At 46.3% G+C, this 19585-nt stretch overlaps 1 protein-coding gene across 2 annotated transcripts; it reads left to right on the forward strand.

Annotated features, from left to right (window-relative positions):
• Positions 1 to 1514: 1514 nt before the first annotated feature.
• IRF6 (interferon regulatory factor 6) lies at positions 1515 to 18525 on the forward strand. 2 transcript variants are annotated; one of them, XM_043568832.1, is made up of 9 exons: positions 1515 to 1702; positions 5768 to 5851; positions 6401 to 6577; positions 10635 to 10839; positions 12094 to 12222; positions 14269 to 14427; positions 15502 to 15894; positions 16573 to 16691; positions 17803 to 18525. In XM_043568832.1, the coding sequence occupies exons 3-9, from the start codon at positions 6404 to 6406 to the stop codon at positions 18025 to 18027; spliced, it is 1404 nt and encodes a 467-aa protein (XP_043424767.1). In that variant the 5' UTR covers positions 1515 to 1702; positions 5768 to 5851; positions 6401 to 6403; the 3' UTR covers positions 18028 to 18525. The 2 variants fall into 2 exon arrangements, with proteins under 2 accessions (XP_043424767.1, XP_043424768.1); XM_043568833.1 differs by having other exon boundaries at positions 1540 to 1622.
• The last annotated feature ends 1060 nt before the right edge of the window (positions 18526 to 19585 follow it).

The raw sequence follows: 19585 nt of genomic DNA on the forward strand, positions 1-19585 counted from the left end.
AGTCTGCTAGGGCCACTGGAACTAAGTACCACAGACTGGGTAGCTTAATTAACAGAAATGTCTTGTCTCACAGTTCTGTAGGCTGGAAGCCCAAAATCAAGGCATCCATAAGGTTGGATGCTTCCCAGGGCTCTGAGGGAAGGGTCTGTTCCAGGCCTTTCTCCTTGGCTTGGAGATGGCTGTCTTCTTCCTGTGTCTCTTCACATCATCTTCTCCCTCTGTGTCCAAATTTCCCTTTTCTATAAGGACACGGGTCAAATATGATTAGAGCCCACCCTAATGACCTCATTTTAACTTGATCACCTCTGTAAAGACTCTATGTCCAAGTAAGGTCCCATTCTGAAGTACTGGAGGCTGTAGGACTTCAGCATCCGAATTTAGGGGGTGAGGGGACATAATTCAACCATAATATCACTCCTTTATGGTCTCTCTCTCGTTGCTTTAAACTTCAAAACCTAAGTACCCATAAGCATGTCCCTTCTTACCTGTGACAGCTCCATGCTTCAGGGTCTCATGTACTGGTACACAGCTCACTGTAAGCATGTACTCTGTAAGGACTGGGTTCATTGTAGTGGGACAGGAGAGTGAACTCTCATCAAACATCTGATAGGGGACATACAGGCCTTGAGTTTCAAGTAATAACAGAAGGTGTCACCTTATTCTGTGAGGCACTGTCTATATGCTTTTTATCTTTATACCAAAATGTCAAGTATTTATACATCACTCAATAAGTACCAAAATACTGTTCCAAACACTTTATATGAAGCAATTTATTGAACCCCCACAGCACTCATTTGAGGTGGGTACTCTTGTTTACTGCATTGTACTGATAAGAAACTGAGGCTCAGAGATCTTAAGAAACTTTGTCAAGTCTGTAGTAACTGATGAAGTTGGAGTTTGAATCCTAAAAGTTAGCTCCTGAGGCCATGCTTTTAATCATTACCAGATAGTGACCGGAAAAGGCAGTCTCTCACATATTATTCTCACTGAAAAAAACAAGAAAACTGAAACCAAGAAGCCAAGTAACTTACCCTGAGTCACTCGGGTAAGAGGCAGAATAAAGGCAGAATCCCTGCCCTGAAAGCCACCGAGCTTCTCCATGGGATCAAGTGTCCTGAGTCCCTTCCCCTTATCCCACTCACTTACACAGGCCCACGGGTAGAAGGGCCTGCCCAGAATCTCTAAACCCTTGTTTGTGGTTAACTATCTCCAAAACCGAAGGGGAACCATGGGGTACGAGGAAAGGGGGGGGACCCTCTCGACTCAGATCTGACCTCCCAGGGGCTCCCAGTTCCCAAGACCACCAGCCCCGAGGCGTAAGGTCCAGCCTCGTCGAGTCTGGGAATTTTCTCAGCCAGAGTTAGAAGCCAGAGAGCGAGGTGGGGAAGGGGCTGGGCGGCGCGGGGCCGCCCAGGAACACAGAGTATCAGATTTCCCGTAAGCCGCCAATCCTGAACGCGAGGGGGCGTGGCCACACCTGGGAGGCGTGGCCGGACTGCGGAGGGGGGCTGCGGCGTCCTAGGGCGAGGCGGTGACGTGAGCTCCGCGCACCTGGGCCCGGCAGGTAAGGGCCGGTGCGGGACGGAGAGCGGAGCTCGAAGAGTCTACCTGCGCAAACCCAGGTATTGCTTGCTGACCGGTCAAGGAGTGCTGGGGACTTAGTTCGGGGGACGACCGCTTCTTGTAGCAGGATTGAGAAAAGGTGAGGACGCTAACTTCTGAACACTAGTTTTGGGGGTAGGGGGCTGGGGACACACCCGCCCCAGAGTTTGTGGGGTTAGGAACCTTGCTTGAGGACATCTGTTTGGGGTGGGGGGGGAGAGGAACTCTCAGGGGCTGGATGCTTGTCGCCCTGCTTTAGGTAGCTTTGGGGCGGTCCTAGCCCTGGAGTTAGGGGCCCCCTCCCGACCCCACACTTCTCTCTACTCCCTTTCCCTCCCTGCCCTACTGGAGCGTGCCGCTCTCGGCCCTTATCCACCCACCAGAGGATAGAGCTACGTCGCCTCCACCCCTCCGGTGGAGGCCCAGCTCGCTGGGCCGCCGGCCCCAGTGTCCCAAAGGGGATTTCCGAGGCCTGCGGGCCCTTGGTCCTGGTGGATGGATGTTTGGGGAAATGGAGATGGGGGCGGCCAGGCGCTTTAGCCAGTTTGTTTTTTCTCTTTGAATTTGTTTAGTGCAGCCAGGCCCCTCGCCTTGGGCCTGGGAGACACCACTGGCTTTCCAAGTAGCCAAGCTTGGTGTTGGGGAGGGTGGTGCAGGGCGTGGTTGCTCTGGGGGTGAGGCCCTCTTTGCCCAAGGGGATGGAGGGTGGGTGTGGAAAACTGGGGAAAGTCTCCCAGGCCCAACTGGAAAGGAGGCCCCGGGTGCCACTCTTTCCGGGGAGCCTGCTTTGTAATGAAGGGGTCACCTCTGTCCCGACCCTGCTCTCCTGGTGGATGTCAAAAGTGGAAGCCAGGGAAGGGAGAGGGAGAAGGCGCTTGAGTAGGAGTTGGTGCTGACCCAGGAGAGTAGTTTAAGGTTAGATGTGTGCATAACACATAACAGCAGCACCATCTCACCAGCCCCCAACTTCAATCCAGCAGGGAGGAAGGGCATGGGAATTATGGCACAGAATTTACCTCTAAGCAGGGCTAAACTAAAGGGAAGAAAGGCTGGGGAACTGGGAAGATGGCGTTCGGTTCTCTGCAGGGGAAGGAAAAAAAGCAGGACTCCCTGGCAAATGCTTTTCACTCTGAGCCAAACCATTGACAGCCCAATCTCGAATCTCTACTTCGAGGTAGTACTGCCCTTGGAAACTCGTCTGGGCAAGGGCTGCAGAGGTGGCAGTGGGGGTGTTTATAGAGGGCTTGCTCCCTGGAATGGGGGTGTGAGAGAGGAGAATTAGTGCCTGAGGGAGGTTGAAAGTATCCCAGCTGGATGCCCAGCGTGAGGGGAGTGGATGGGTTAGCATCTTTGTTCTTTGGCTGGTCAAATACCTATTGGAGACACAGGCCTTGAATTTCACTGTGATGGCAGCTGGAGATACCAGGGCTGACTTCAGCTAGGCTAAGTTTCTGTGGGCATTGAGATTTGGGCGCTGAGAATGTTTTGGAAGAGAACTCTGATTTAGGTGTGTTTGGTGGCAGGTGTCATGCAGTCTTCTCCCTAACCACTTCCTTGGCCCTTCGTGCTGCTGGGATCTTGTGAATGTTTTTGGTTTACTCTCTTAGTGTGTAGAAGAAGGGAGGTATTTGGAAGGCAGGGTTAGTGGCAAGATTCAGTACAGCACACTCTGATGAGGAGTGGTGGGTCCAGGCCCCAGATAAAAGCACTTTTCTGGGTCTCAGTTAACCCAGCTATAAAATGGGGATGAGGGGCGCCTGGGTGGCTCAGTCAGTTAAGCCTCTGACTTCGGCTCAGGTCATGATCTCGCGGTCCGTGGGTTCGAGCCCTGCGTCGGGCTCTGTGCTGACAGCTCAGAGCCTGGAGCCTGTTTCGGATTCTGTGTCTCCCTCTTTCTCTGACCCTCCCCTGTTCATGCTCTCTCTCTCTCTGTCTCAAAAATAAATAAACATTAAAAAAAAATTTTTTTTAATGGGGATGATAATACATGCCACTTCCTGATCATGAGGATGAAATCAAACACGGTAAATAAAAGTGTATGTAAACTTTGTAAAGTCAGTGTAGATATGAAGGATTGTTGGTACCGTGCTCTCATTAGCTGAAGAACATCATCTTTTATACTTTCCAGGGACCAAGAAATGTCTTAGCTTCCTAAGCTAATATATTTTTTTTTGGTTGAAAAAATATTACTTGTAGCTTTTTTATTATTGTTATCATAAATTGAAACATGTCATTGTAGGAAAATGTGAATCATATACACAAGTATATGAGCAAGTATAAAATTCACTCATAATCCCATCACCAGGTAGCCATCGTGAATATCTTGTTACATTGATGTATTATCTTTTCCTTTTTTAAATTATGTGTGTATGTGCCTAAGTACCCAAGTGCATGTTAGTTACAAGGTGAACATACTAGTCTACAGTCAATATTGTATGCTGTATTTTCTCCCTTAACTTCATGTTGTAAACATTTCCCCAGATCCAATAAAAATTCTTCAGACGTCCCGTTGTTAATGACTGCTCAATATTGCAGCCTGTGAATCAGCCATTTTCCTCTGTTATTTTGGTTGCTTCCAGCTTTTCCTTCTCTGCCAGTTTTTAGAGTCTTAGTTACTGGGTGGCAGGTAAGGGAGATCTTGGCTGACTTCCAGAAGGTGGAGAGGGTTAGCAGTGAGGGAGGTGGGGCATGGAGGAAGGCAGGCTGGGGCGGGGTTGCTCATATGTGGTGCCATCTTGAGAGAATGTTGAGAACCCAGGACTCTAGATCTTAACAATCCATCTCTATGGGTGGCTGCTTCTCCTTCACTATCACTATGTGCAGTTCCCCATGTTGGCTCCGTTGCTTTAATTTTTTCTTGATGAGCTGTCAATCAGCTAGGATAAGCCCTTTTCTTCAAAGTCCATCCAGACGGAGATTTCCCATGTCTGACAAGCATAGACCCAGCATTTACTGGTACTGCAAAAGTTCCTTGCAGGGTTGACCAACGTGTCGCCCATGTCCCTATTCGTCCTTTCCTTGCCCCATCCCCTTTCCAGTAGCCTGGGACTGAGGAGGAGAAGGTAGAACTTGCCCTTAGGAGAATATGCATTCTCTACTCCTTATAAGGTAAATGTTCTCCACAGTTTGGTGGCTTGACTTGCTGCCCTTCCAAAACCATGGCCAACAACATGGGGATGGGGCGGGGGACAGTTGAATACTGCATGCCAACCTTGCCTGCCCACTGTGAGCTGTGCTCCCAGGGGGAAGGTTTCAGTTGCAGGACTTGTTAATTGGGTCAGAAGGCTCAGGTGAGAGCAGGTCCTGCCTTGCTCTTAAAGTGCCAGAAGCTGAGTTGGTTTGGGTTTTCCCTGTTTGTTGGGTGTCTGGCTGGGGAAGGAAGTGGTGGCTGAGGCCACCCCCTCAGCTAAGCTCCTCTGAGTGGGAGCCTTCAGCTGACTCAACTGGTTTGGTTTCTGAACTGTGATCCAGGTGGGGATCTTCCTGGGTGTGAAGGTGACTTATTTATCTTCCTTTCCTCAGGCCACTGTGGGGCTTGAGCACTTCCAATGTGGGTTTCTTCAGGGAGTCTGAGGAAAACTATGTGCTTTTTAACGGACATAGTGCTGGACACACAGTAGCTGATGAACACATATTTGTTGAGTGAACACTATTTTGCAGGCCTCCCTTTTTCACCTGAAGTAAAAACAAAGTAAGATGAGAACACCCAAAAAATCTAAACACAACATCCCAAGCAAACAGGTCTCTAGTGACTGACTAGTCTTTCCTAAAGACACCCAATCTGGGCAGGCCTCTGTTTCCTGCTGTGAGTGCTGGCTGCTGCCGAATGTTATCTGCTGTGCCCGTGTATTTTTATGAGAATCAATCGCAGACTTTACTCAGGCCAGCTCCTGCAACCAAAGAGGTCACTCTAGCCTTCGTGTGGAGACAAACAGACCCAGGTGGAGGAGGCTGCCTGAGCAGAACAGAGCCTGTCTTATGATTGTGGTTAGCAGCCTAAGTTTAGGAACTGTAGCATTTGATTATTCTAGGGCTCCTGGACTTTTCTGGACTCAGGTGCAAGAAAGGGTCCTCAGAGCCTTTGTCTCCCATGTTCCCTAGTATTCTCCCAGCCACTGGATTGTCCTGTTGATAACCAACTCAGACCCCTTTTTTCTTGCTCCAGAGCCTTTGGGTGCTCCAGAGAAAAGGAAGCTGACCTGAGGTCCAGCTCTTCAGAACCCCGTGGAGACACTGCCTGCTCATCTCTGTAAGTGAGGATGTTGGAACCAGGACCTGCCCCTTGTCTACTTCTCTCTCACCACAATGGGGTCATTTCTTCCTAAAATATTCCCCACTCGCCTTTAGTTCTCTTGTTGAAAAAGAGAGTGTGCTTCAAATTCTTACCCTGTATCTTTGCTGTTTCTGTACCTTTTTTTCTTCCTTTTCCTGAGATGAGATTGAAAAGAGCAATTCCAAGAGCCTTTGGTTCTTCAGGAAGGACTGTGTTCCAGCAGGGATGACATCATCTTTTTTCTTTTTCTGCTTCAGGATTTAAATAGAAGAAATGTGATCCACTTACATGATAAGTCTGATTTGGCTAGAACATGAAGCATAAATGGCTTTGGAATAAGAATCAAAAGGACCTTTTAACCTCTTTTCTTTTCTTCCTTACCTGGCACAGTGTATTCCCATATTTAGTTTCTTTGCTGTAATCTAATGAAACTGTAGCTCTATCATACGGGAACAGTGGCTGGGAAAAGTTCCCAGAGGCTGGCCTAATTCTCCTGCGCTCTCTACTCTTTACCCCTCCACCCAGATCATGGCCCTCCACCCCCGCAGAGTTCGGCTGAAGCCCTGGCTGGTGGCCCAGGTGGATAGTGGCCTGTACCCCGGGCTCATCTGGCTACACAGGGACTCCAAGCGCTTCCAGATTCCCTGGAAACATGCCACCCGGCATAGCCCCCAACAAGAGGAGGAAAATACCATTTTCAAGGTAAAGGACTTCTTCTACCATCGGACCGGTTCTGTCAGACCTATATGGATGTTTTTGGTTGTTCTGTTTTCTATTTTGGCATGGGGATACACTAGATCCAAATGCTCCTGCATCAGAGAGAATGTTTATGAAGGGGGTGCCCAAACTTAGGCGTAGTAATTTCTCCTGCTGGGGCATGTCCATAATGTTTGAGGCCGTTTATTCTTTCCCATTGGTCAGAGGAGCTCGACTCACATCCCAAAAGATCCCAGGTGCAGTTGGCTAAACTACAAATGATTGGACTGATGGGGTTGTTCCAAAAGCTCCCAGGGTCAGCAAATAACTCTTGTTCTTCATTCACTCAGGGTTCTTGCTATGGAGAGAGGTGCTTGGGCCAGGGACAGCTCTCCAACCCAGGACAGAACTACTGAGTGTTAGCAGGCTCCTAACATAGACCGTAGGATGGGTGTAGAGGGTTCTTTGCAAGTTTTTCTTTTGGTATTAAAATCCCTTACCCAACCCATCACCTCTGCTTAAAAATGAGAGATGATATACTGCAAGCTTTTATTCCACAAATATGTTTTCTTAAATAAAAAAATACCTGATATGAGAATTGTTTTACTTAACTGAAAACCAGATTTAGTCACTGGCATTTTACAAAATCTCGTGAAGCCAAAGCTTGACTTAAGACAGACGTAGGTGGGAAGCTGGTTGTGGGAAGGAGTGTTATGTTGTTTGTAACTCTGGAGCCTGTGCCTCTGCTCCGGACCAACTGCTCTGTGCTGGCCAGTCTTCTGTGTCAGCTGCTGGCTTAAGTTCCTGCCTCTCCAAGTCACAGAGAAGTGAGTTTAGCCTCTTCTTCCCTCTCTAAGCTGGAAGTCAGAAGGAAATCTGGTCCTTACGCTGGGCCCCTCAGGAGTGACACCCCAAGTTCTTGCTGAGATTGGATCAGAAAAGGTGGGCTCGCCCCTCAAAGGAGAGCCATCTGAGAGATGTTTCCCAACTCAGTTATATCAGGTATAGACCCAGGTAGTGGAGAGAAAATTCGTCTGAGAGCACTTAGAAAGAAAGTAAAGGAGCACTTTTAATTTACCAATTAAATAACGGTATGAAAATGGTAGGGAAGACATCTTGAAACCAGTACCAATTGCTGGAGTTGGCATGGAGGGGGGAATTGACCTGCCCTGGCCCAGCTGACTTGTGGTTGTGGCCTTGGTCTGAAACTGGATTTGCTGTTGGTGGCTGGGGGTGGCTGGCCATGGGGGAAGAGGCTGGTTCTTGAAAGCCCTATTCACGAGAGCAATCTGTGTGCTTCGGGCTTGAGAAAAAAGTGGCTGCAGGAAGCTTGTCTTATTTATATCTGGATCTCTGCTTGTGGAATAGTCAGGGAGGGCCTTTAAGTCAGGAGAAGAGTGAGGGTGCTTTCACCCATCCCAAGCTCTGACAGGCCTTGGGCAGGTTGTGTGGGGGGAGGGGGAAGCAGCGGGGTGCTAGCATTAAATGGGTGTCCATTATCTCATTTAATTCTCAGGAACTCTGTAAAGGGGGGTATTCCTCTTATGTTGTAGATGCAGAGGCTGAGTCTCAGGGGGACTAAATAATTTGCCAGAATCACACATCCAGTAATGGGTGTGGCCTGGATTTGAACCCAAGCCTATCTGCTCCCCCATTATCATACTACCTCATTCTGGCCAGGAATTGGAAGATCTGATTTCAAATCCTACTACTATCAATTGCACATATGGTCTTGAACAAGTCACATAGTCTCTTTGGGTTTTAGCTTCCCCTTTGGTAAAATGGAGACGAAACCAGTCTTGCCTGCCTCAGAGGATTGTCAGGAGAATTGAGTGAAATAACGTATGGGGAGAAATAGTGAATTACCATCAAAATACAGAGGTTACTTCCATTTCTGGAAGGGGAATAGGGACCTCCACAGTGACCCGAGTGTCAGAAGCAAGACTCAGAATGGGTTTGAGTAAGTCATGTTTATAAATCCCAGTGAATGCCATGTGTCTGGTACTGTGTTCTGCTGCATCAGCCCTGGCCCTCTGAACCTTCTGAGTGGGTCCTGAGCAGGAATGTCTGTGTTGTGAGCAGTAAGGCTGGGGCAGTGCTTCTGGGTTAGTCTGGCTGCTCTCCATGGAGGGGCAGGGATTTAGGGAGCCACAGAAACTTGAAGACCCATGCCAAAGTCAGCACAGTCCACGCCAGCTGGGTGGGGCCAGAGTGGGAGAGGGCACAGGGATCAAATAAACGGAAAGGTAAATGTGGCAAGGCAGCAGTCAGGCACAACTGGAGATGTGCTTCCCAGACCCTAGGGATCGATGAAGTTGAAATCCCCTGTGGGGAGCTGTATGGAATGGTGCCAGTGCAGCCACCTAGGGCAGACCTCTTCATCCTATAGTGCGAAACAAATGCAAGTGCCCCCAAGCCTGAGGAAATGGTAAGAAGTGAGCTGGAATTAGAAGATAAGGATTTAAATTAGTTTTGGAAGAAACTTCCTCGTGATGGTCAGGTTCTGCAGGGAGGGACTGAGGGAGATCAGAGATCTCAAAGGATGGGGCAGGACATTTCCATTTCAGCTTGAGGTCAGAAGCAGAGGCAGAGAGTTGGGACTGGACGTGTGCCCTGTCCACTTGAACAAGTTGGTGTGTGCTTCCTGATCTTGACTACTCTGCTAATGACATCCCCCTTCTCTGCATCAGAACGTGATGTCCTGAAGAAAGCATAGAGATCTGAGACTGTATTAGCAGCCGGGGAGAGTGGATATCCCGTGAGTGGAAACAGACATGCCATTGGACCTGGAAACTGAAAACCAGAGTGGAGGAGCCAAAGTGGTTTTAGCTCATGCCACCAGCCCCTGGTGTTTGCAGCAAAGTATTTCCAGTGAAGTGGGACTTTGAGGAACTAGGGAAGGGCAGGGGGTGGGGGTTTACTAGGACATGGGGTCAGCTGAATGAGGCCCTCAGTGTTCAGCTGAACTCCCAGAGTGTGCTTCCTGTCCTCCTACAGGCTCTTATTCCTAAAGGTACTTGTTTTCTACAATTATTTAAGCGTCAGATTGAGGGATGTAGGGGGGAGGGAACAGCAAGGCCAGACTCTTCATATCACATGCCATCTCCTTCTGTCTTGTAAGTAATTAATGTCAAAACAAATAAGCCAAAAAAATTCACCTGAAATCCTGCTATCCAAAGTTACCACTAGCATTTTGGTGTATACAGTTGACGTTTGAACAATATGGGTTTGAACTGTGCAGGTCCGCTTATATGCGGATTTTTTTTTGACAAATACAGTACTGTGTATTTTTCTTATGATTTTCTTACTCGCATGTCTTTTCTCTAGCTTATTTCATTGTAATATGATATACAAAATATGTGTTAATCGACTGTTACCAGTAAGGCTTCTGGTCAATAGGAGGCTAGTAGTAGTTAAGTTTTGGGGAGTCAAAAATTATATGTGTGGATTTTTGGGGCACCCAGTCGGTTAAGTGTCTGACTTGATTTCAGCTCAGATCATGGTCTCATGGTTCATGAGTTTGAGCCCTTCACTGGGCTCTGCACTGACAGTGCAGAGCCTGCTTGGGATTCTGTCTGTCTGTGTGTCTGTCTGTCTGTCTGTCTGTCTGTCTCTCTCTCTCTCTGCCCCCTTCCCCACTCGCTCTCTATCTCTTTTTCAAAATAAATAAAAAAAAAATTAAAAATGTATGTGGAGTTTTGACTGTGCAAGGGGTCAGTATTCCTGACCCCTATAGTGTTCAAGAGTGAATTGTATTTTTTTCCAGACTTTTCTTTATTTTCAACCCTCGTTACAGCCACTCTTGACAGGTGGTGCTGGCATCAACACTTGAGATGAGGCTCCTCCTTTCAAAAGATTGTGTTTACTTATGGCTTAATTTCCCTCAGGCCCTGCTTTGCCTGGTCCTGAGGGTGGTGTTTCCTGCTGCAGGCTCTCTAAATTGGGATTGGGATGGTGGGGCAGCAAGGCAGGGGTGTGTATGCATGTGTGTCTGTATGGGAGAGGGTGAGTACACTTTGTACTGGGCAACAGCAGGCATTCACTACAGTTTCCTATTCTTCAGGCCTGGGCTGTGGAGACTGGGAAGTACCAGGAAGGAGTGGATGACCCTGACCCGGCTAAATGGAAGGCCCAGCTCCGCTGTGCTCTCAACAAGAGCAGGGAATTCAACCTGATGTATGATGGCACCAAGGAAGTACCCATGAACCCAGTGAAGATATATCAAGTGTGTGACATCCCCCAGCCTCAGGGGTCAATCATTAACCCAGGTGAGGCCCCAGCTGCTAGGGAGACGGTGGCGGGGATAGTGAACCAGGTTCTGGGCTAGGCTCTTAAGGAGATAGTTGGGGGCACCTGGGTGGCTCAGTCGGGTTAAGCGTTGGACTTCAGCTCGGGTCACGATCTCATGGCTCATGAGTTCAAGCCCTGTGTCGGGCTCTGTGCTGACAGCTCAGAGCCTGGAGCCCGCTTCTGATTCTGTGTCTTCCTCTCTCTCTGCCCCTCTCCTGCTTGTGCTCTGTCTCTCTCAAAAATAAATAAACATTTAAAAAACTTAAATAAAAAAGAGATAGTTGACTTGAAAATCTCTTAGAAAGTTTAAGATTGGTAAAGCAAGAAGGTCTTTCCCTAGGGAGGACCCAGAGAACAAAAGATGTAAAGATAGCAAAATCTTCTTGTTCACTTAGGGGAATAGTCACTAGCCTGACTGCTTAAAGCATTAGAATATAGAGGCTATGTAGATTCCTACTGTAGGAAGAGCTTCCTTTGGGACTCAACACTGAGAGGAGAGGTCAGGTAGTTTTGAAGATGGAGGAATTAAACCTTAGAAGGTTTGAGTTCTGAACCTGGCTCTTATCACTTTGCTCCTTGTGAAACATCGAATCAAGTCATATGAACTTTGAGCCTCAGTTTCTTCAATGGTAAAATCTGGGTTCTCATCTTTCCTGCCTACTTCAAAGACTATTGTTAAGACTCAATTGACATGACATTTAAAAGCTATTAAGTTCTCTGTAAATGTTGGATGAGTGATTATTTAATTTGTAGGATACTTTTTCTAAGCGAATATCACCTGATCCTCCTGTTTACCCAATGCCTGGCAAGTACCAACTAAAGGCCAGACAATTTAGACTTGTCCTCCAATGAATCTAGTGAGCCCCTGCCAAGAGGGAAGCATCTGTCCTCACTTTAAGCTTAAAGGAGAGAAGTTAGTGTTCTTGAGTCCTTAAAAGCGATGCTAATGTGTAGCAAAAGTAGGAATTAAGAGATTTCCAGGAAAGGGGAGTAGGGCGTGCAGGTCCTAAGTAGGGGAGGGGAAGAGAGCTCATGTTAGGGCTCAATAGGAGTTGGAGCCAGAGGTTAATACAGCTTTGGTTCCCATTGTTTTTGGCTAGGATGTGGAGGGAGCACACTGAACCCGGGGAACCTCTGTACTAACAGTACCTGATATGTACAGTGGATCAGCAGCAAGGATGGTGGTGCAACCTGAGTGGCTCACTTGGCTTGTGTGTCTGTTTCTCGGGTAGGATCCACTGGATCTGCTCCTTGGGATGAGAAGGATAATGATGTAGATGAAGAAGATGAGGAAGATGAGCTTGACCAGTCACAGCACCATGTTCCCATCCAGGACACCTTCCCCTTCCTGAACATCAATGGTGAGTGGGGGTGATAGGTGGTACAGAAGAGTGAGGAGGATGGAAGAGGCTTTGCCTTTGCAACTGCTGACCCCTCGGCCCCCACGGCACTGGGAGCAGTGACCAGGTCCTGTGGCCAAGCTGCTGGTCCATTAGCAAGTAGGGGTCATAGACAAAGGAACTCTGCTGGCCCAGTTATCCCAGAGGGTGGCTTCCAGGCCTAGAGAACATCTGAATCTTACACATAATTCAGAGAAATTAAAAATTCAAATTCATTCTCAATCCCATATACAAATACATCAGTTATAAATTTCACTAATTTTCCTTAAGGCCAAGTGCAGCAGATACCATTTTTATGAATTGTACGCAAACGCTTTCACTATTTCTCTTGGTATGAATTTTGTGTCACTTTCTTAACAGGGTCTACTTTGCTAGGGCTATATCATGAGAATCTTGTGATTTCTACATCTCTTAATACTAGGCTTTGATAGAATTTATCTGCAGGAGATTTTTTGCTTCCTTTATGGACTTTTTGAATTCAGTTTCCCAGGAAAAATGAGAGATTGGAAGGTCACTGTGACAAGGTAGGTCGTGACTCTGCCACTGCACATTCTGAAGAAGCTCAAACACGAGGTGAATTGCTTTTCAGCATCTTCACTTGGACTGTCCATTTGACTAGGAGCAAATGCTATGCATTTAGTTCAGAAGCTGTCACTGCCTTTCTAATTCCATCTGGCTGCTACAGATCAAATGAGATACTTGTGCCATTTAGAGAATTTAATATATCGAGATGATTCCTTTGCTCTTTTGGAGTGCCCTACTCTAGGTGATTCCCTTGCCTTTGAGAATCAAGAAACAACCCTTATTGTCTTTTCACTTGCCCTCCTTCACTTAACCTGCCATTTACATCTTTACAACCAAGTGATGAGTAAAGAAAAATATCATTGAGCTTTTTCATGGTCCGTTTTGCCACGTGCTACATTCCCACTTAGTGATTTGAATTGCATACCTGGAGATGTGAGATCCTTTCCCAAATCCTTGACTGACTTATTCTATTATTCTTACCCCTAAAAAGGGTGCAACCTATTTCCAGGATCTTGATTTCCTATTTCTGTTCATATTTTACTAAACTAAAGTTGTGTGGCCTTATGTAACGGGCTGCCTTGGATCCTTTTTGGGAAGATGTGGGACGTCTGTTAAAAACAAAAAGGTAAAGTGGGTACATAGATTTAACCAGGCTTGTGCACAAAGGGTCAAAGAAACATTAACTTCTATAATTTCAGAGCTGTTGGGGCAGAGGAAGAATTGTTGAAGGATAGATGCCTAAGAGGTGAGGCTAGGAGGAGAAATCTGTAGACTTTGGAGTGAGTCAACTCTGACAAGAGCAGGAGAATAGGATGGGTGTTTCACTGTCTTTCTTAAAAAGCTTTGATTAGATGCTTTTGAATAAATAGTGGTCTTACGTGGTTTAAAATTCATGATGGTACAAATGAATCAATTTATTGATTATTACAAAGGTAATCAGTTAAAAGGTTTTCCCTCCTTTCTGTCTCTGAACCTCCTGCTCAGCTTCCCTGGAGGAAAGAGATCCTTTCAGGTTTTGGGGTATCCTTTCAGATGTTTTGTGTATCTAAAAGTATTTGTTTGTTTTTAATGGAATTTCTATACACTGAAAACTAATCAATTAATTCAGTTGAGTTCATTTTATTGAAGACAGCCAACTCCTACTTAATTGCTGGGGTCGAAATCTGCAACAGGGAGCCTCTCATTCATGCCCATTCTAATTTAACCCCAGAGAAGACTCACATGTCTGTTAATCGTCAACAAATGCAGGTTTTCTGAATGATGAGTTTATGGGAGAACTAATACGATTAGGAAGCAGAAGGAGGAGGGGAACCTTATTATCATGTTAGTTGTGGGAACCATTCATTGATGGGTTGCTGCCACACCAAGTTATAGTCCAGTGTTTGACTCTTGTCTGTTGACCTTGTTAGGTTTTAGAGCCTCAGACCAGGTGATGTACGTATGTGGTACCCCTGCCTGCTCACCCGCATCCTTCTGTTCTAGGTTCTCCCATGGCACCAGCCAGTGTGGGCAACTGCAGTGTGGGTAACTGCAGCCCTGAAGCAGTGTGGCCTAAAACTGAACCTCTGGAAATGGAAGTACCCCAGGCACCCATACAGCCTTTCTATAGCTCTCCAGAGCTGTGGATCAGCTCTCTCCCCAGTAAGTGAGCCTTGATCTTTCTAGTTGGGTCTTTAGCTCCTGTTATAGTCCCTTCCCTGCCCCACCTTCTGCTTCCATTTATTTGCCATGTATAGAGTAGCTACCTATCCTCCAGGCAGCCTCTGTCTGGTTCCTGGCTGGCCGATGAGTCACCAGGGAAGAAGTAAAGAAACATTAGTTCATATCTACTTGCCCATGGGAGTGCTCTGATTCATTGCAGCTCTAGGCTACTCACCTCTTAGGTGGGTAGAAAGCCTAGGTTAATCAGTTTGGCTAGGAGATCTGGGGACAAGGCCAGTTGTGGGATAAGAAGATGAATTAACATGGATTCAATAAAGAAGGCTCTTAGAATTTGAGGGGCTGCTGAGTGGGAGAAAATGTTTCTGAATTGAACACAAATTGATCTCAATGAAGAATCAATGTCATTGTCCCATCTCCCTTTCACAGTGTACGTGGTGGTAGTGGGGATGGGGTGGGGGGTGGGGATGCAGGTGCTAGCATTTTGACCAAGAGGCTAATAGCTTTGATAAGATCTATAAGGTTCAATGGAGGTTTGATGAGTGAAAATTTACTTTGCTGTGAACTGTGTCCTTTTATGATAAATTGTTAGAACAGATCCACAGAGTGTGCTCATATGTTTTCAGAAGACGGATTGGTATTTTTTTTATTATTCCTCTGGGATAATTTCTTTAAAAATGAGCCAAAAATGTGACACAAACCAGATACTTTGGTTTTTAGCCCTTTCCAATGCTTCCTGATGTGAAGACTTAAGTCAGTATAAGTGAGGAGACTGGCCCCAGAAGTCTGCCTGGAGAAATTCTAGCCCTTAGGGTGTGATGATTAAACAGAGATAGTATACATGGACCTTGAACTGTCTGCTTTAAGGCAGCCTTTTGACTGAATATGCCAGGAATAGGTTGATGTCTCCCTTTATTACAGGAAGGATAACTATGGCAGTGACCTTCCTGAATGCTGGTTGAAAACTGGCCTGATCTTGATGGACTTGTATGAGTCTCAAGGATAGACAGGCCGAGCAGCAGAGCAGGACTCTCACTGTCCTCTCTCACCTTGCAGTGACTGACCTGGACATCAAGTTTCAGTACCGTGGGAAGGAATATGGGCAGACCATGACGGTGAGCAACCCCCAGGGCTGCCGGCTCTTCTATGGGGACCTGGGTCCCATGCCTGACCAAGAGGAGCTCTTCGGTCCTGTCAGCCTGGAGCAGGTCAAGTTCCCAGGTCCAGAGCACATCACCAATGAGAAGCAGAAGCTGTTCACCAGTAAACTGCTAGATGTCATGGACAGAGGACTGATCCTAGAGGTCAGCGGTCATGCCATTTATGCCATCAGGCTGTGCCAGTGCAAGGTGTACTGGTCTGGGCCATGTGCCCCATCACCTGTTGCCCCCAACCTGATTGAGAGACAAAAGAAGGTCAAACTATTCTGTCTGGAAACATTCCTTAGTGGTAAGTCGTTTTTCAGAAGGTTGATGGTTGGGCACTGTTCCCTGGAAGGTTTTCCTCCTTGCCTTCCCCACCCCCTTCTTGGATCTGCAAAGATCTTAATAAAAAACTACTTCTGGAGGAAGTCAAGGGAACTTTAGTGCTGAAAACTGAAAGTGACCTGGGCAACAAAGAAGGGCTTTCCACTCCAAAGCTATGTACTTGGAAGCTATTTTTAGGTTGGTTGTGGCTGTTTTAATAGCAGAAGAGGGAGACAGCCTTGTCATTACCACCAAATGCCACCAGCTTATCCTTAACTTTGGAAGGTGACATCATCATAATCAGCAAAAGATATACTCTTCTCATTTGGGAATCTGAGTGGCAAATTCAAGCAGACAAATTTAGGGAGAATACTGAAATGTGGATTTTACAATATAATTTGAACCTCAGGTCTAGTTCAGTGACGTCCAACAGAACCCTCTGAAATGATAATGTTGTATATTTGTCTTTCCACTATAGCCCACATGGGGCCATTGAGCATATGTGACTCATATGACTAAAGAACTATTTGATTTTAATTAATTTAAATTTAATAGCCACATGTGGCTAGTGGTCACCATATTGGACAGCATAAAATATGGTATTAACTGAGTGGATATGGAATGACCCAGTACACCAAACTTGCTCTTCCACCTTCTGCAGATCTCATTGCCCACCAGAAAGGACAGATAGAGAAGCAGCCGCCATTTGAGATCTATTTATGCTTTGGGGAAGAATGGCCAGATGGGAAGCCCCTGGAAAGGAAACTCATCTTGGTTCAGGTGAGGAGATAAGGATGTGTCAACAACTCTTTGCCTTTTTACCAGTGCTTTAGCCCCTAAGACTAGGGTTGTGCTGAGCAAAGATCCATCAGCTTACGTGGGTTTTAATCCCATCAGATAGAGTAGGCGACTCAAGCTTTGTTTATTGCAAGAACCAAGTAGGTCCTATTAAAGCAGGGCCAAGCTGGAGAATACAAGGTCCTCAAAGTGGGTGACTGATTTAGTGAAGATCTTCTCTTTCATTCCCTCACTGACATCAGAATCTTGCTGGGAAGGATATAATCCTTTCCATCTCTTTCAGAAAAACCTTTTTTAAAAAAAATTTTTTAATGTTTATTTATTTTTGAGAGAGAAAGAGAGAAGAGGGGAGGGACAGAGATAGAGGGAGACACAGAATCTGAAGCAGGCTCCAGGCTCTGAGCTGTCAGCATAGAGCCTGACATGGGGCTTGGACTCACGAACCATGAGATCATGACCTAAGTCAAAGTCAGAGGCTCAACTGGCTGAGCCACCCAGGTGCCCCTTAGAAAAACCTTCTGAGTTCCTTTTAAGAATGTAACTTTATTCTAATAAGTGGCAGCAAGACCACTTGGGTTTGGTCCCTGGATTTGTACAAAAAGGCGACAGAGGAAATGTGGGTAAAAGTCTTGCTAAATAAGCAGCTGTTTGCTTAGGCATGTGGTGTGATGATACATACAGGTTTGTTTGTTTTTTTTATCTTCTAGAGTGAATTTCGGCAGGATGGTTCAGAGGAGTACCCTTATCTAGACATTAGAGTTGGGACTTCTCCAGGGCCTCATTGGTCCTTCCTTCGATCTTGAGTCCCTCCTGCCATTTATCTATTTATTTAATTTTATTTATTTATTTTTGACGAGGGGGAGGGTGGGGGGGGAGGGGCAGAGAGAGAGGAGGAGAGAGAGAATCCCAAGCAGGATTTGCACCGTCAGTACAGAGCCCGATGTGGGGCTCGAACTCACAAACTGCAAGATCATGACCTGAGCCAAAATCAAGAGTTGGACGCTTAATTGATTGAGCCACCCAGGCGCCCCCTCCTGCTATTTAAAAATTCCTTTTCTTCACCAGATAATTGTGTGCTCTGTGTCCTGAACAGGTCATTCCGGTGGTAGCTCGGATGATCTACGAGATGTTTTCTGGTGATTTTACACGGTCCTTTGACAGTGGCAGTGTCCGCCTGCAGATCTCAACTCCGGACATCAAAGATAACATCGTTGCTCAGCTGAAACAGCTGTACCGCATCCTCCAAACCCAGGAAAGCTGGCAGCCCATGCAGCCTACCCCCAGCATGCAACTACCCACTGCCCTGCCAGCCCAGTAATCATGAATGACATCTTTTTTTTTTTTTTACAGTATTGTACATATGGATATTTTTTATTCAGATTTAACCAGCTCTTAAACCTCTCCTTTCTTACGATCTTACAATGGTCTCCAACTCTCCACATACGCTTGACTTTTAAAGTTGATTTAATTTATGGAAAAATCACCCTTCATATCCCCCCTTTCTTTTTTAAACCTCCCCATGTTAGTGTAATGTAGTAGGAGATTTGACCTGGGAGTTTGGACACCAGCCTTCTAGCTGCACCTCTGCTTCAGTGGTATGACCTTGAACTACCAAGTTATTTAACCTTTAGGCTTCAGATTCATTACTGTAAAGTGAAGGGGTGGAACAATGCCTGAAACAATGCCAGCTTTAAAACTCTGGCCTGATGACTTCATTCTACTTGTACAAGGCAAAAAAAACTGCCTGGAACAGAACCCTTCTGCATTGTTCTAGCACTATTTTTTTTCCTTTTATTAAAGTTCCCTCAAGCACTGATTTGTCCAAGATTGATCACCGTTTGACCTGTTCTGCTAGTATAGTAAGCTTGGCTCCCTGACGGGGTAAGAGAGAGGGAGGGGAACTGGCTAGTTGCTTAGGAACCAAGCTTGATATCTAAATAGAAATATGTGCCAAAGTCTGAAAGTCACCTGGTCTGTGGAGTAAAGCCTCATAAACTGAGCTTCTAAAGGGAATCTGTCAACAGAAGGCCTAGGGATTGTGCAGAATTGGTTGTCCGGTATCTACCTTGCCACCACTCAAATAACACTGTGGGGTGGGGGGGTGCGGGGGCGGGTGTAGATAAGAGTATATGACTCAGTGGTACTCTTCAGAAAAGATAGAGCTCTTTTTCCTTTTTTTCTTTGAGTTAGACCTGGGAGTGCGCTGGGGCGTGTAGGACAAACTCGTGACTACAACAGGGACACTTCGTTCTTGTTTGGAAACTTTTGCAATTTTACTACCCTTTGGATTTTTTGCTGTTGGAAAAATGGGGTATTCAGTTTTAAGGCCAAAGTGAAAGAGGACTAGGCTGTGCTCTTCTGCAAAAGGCTCACCTGGCCCAAACCTGCTTGTCTCCCTTCTTGTGGAGGTGGCTGGGCATGAAGGACTCAGGTGAAGAATGGTGTAGAACACTGTAACTATGGCTGCCACAGACTGGTCTTATCTGTTAACTTTTGCTCCATCCCTGACCTCTCTGTCCTACCCCCCAACCTTTTTTTTTTTTTTTTTTTTAAAGACAAGCATAATTGAAACTCTAAAACCTAAATGGAGAACAAGATGTTAATCTCTGGTTGCAGGCCCCTAATCCTCTTGAATACTGATGCCTATCCATGCCAGGCCATAATGAGAAATCCCCTGTCTAGTGTGCTGCACTTAAACCAGGCAAACTCAACTTGCTACTGAAGTTGAGCTAGCTGAAAAGTCAGGCAGCTTCAAAAGCCTTAGGCTCAATTCAGTCACAGGTGGCAGTGGGACTTATTTAGAATGCTAAAGCTGTGGTTTTAGGGTCTCTAAGGGACCTAGTGGGATCTGCTGTTACTAAAGTATGACCAAGAGA

The sequence above is a fragment of the Prionailurus bengalensis genome, chromosome E4, assembly GCF_016509475.1.
Source record: "Prionailurus bengalensis isolate Pbe53 chromosome E4, Fcat_Pben_1.1_paternal_pri, whole genome shotgun sequence".
In the NCBI taxonomy this organism is placed as follows: Eukaryota; Metazoa; Chordata; class Mammalia; order Carnivora; family Felidae; genus Prionailurus; species Prionailurus bengalensis.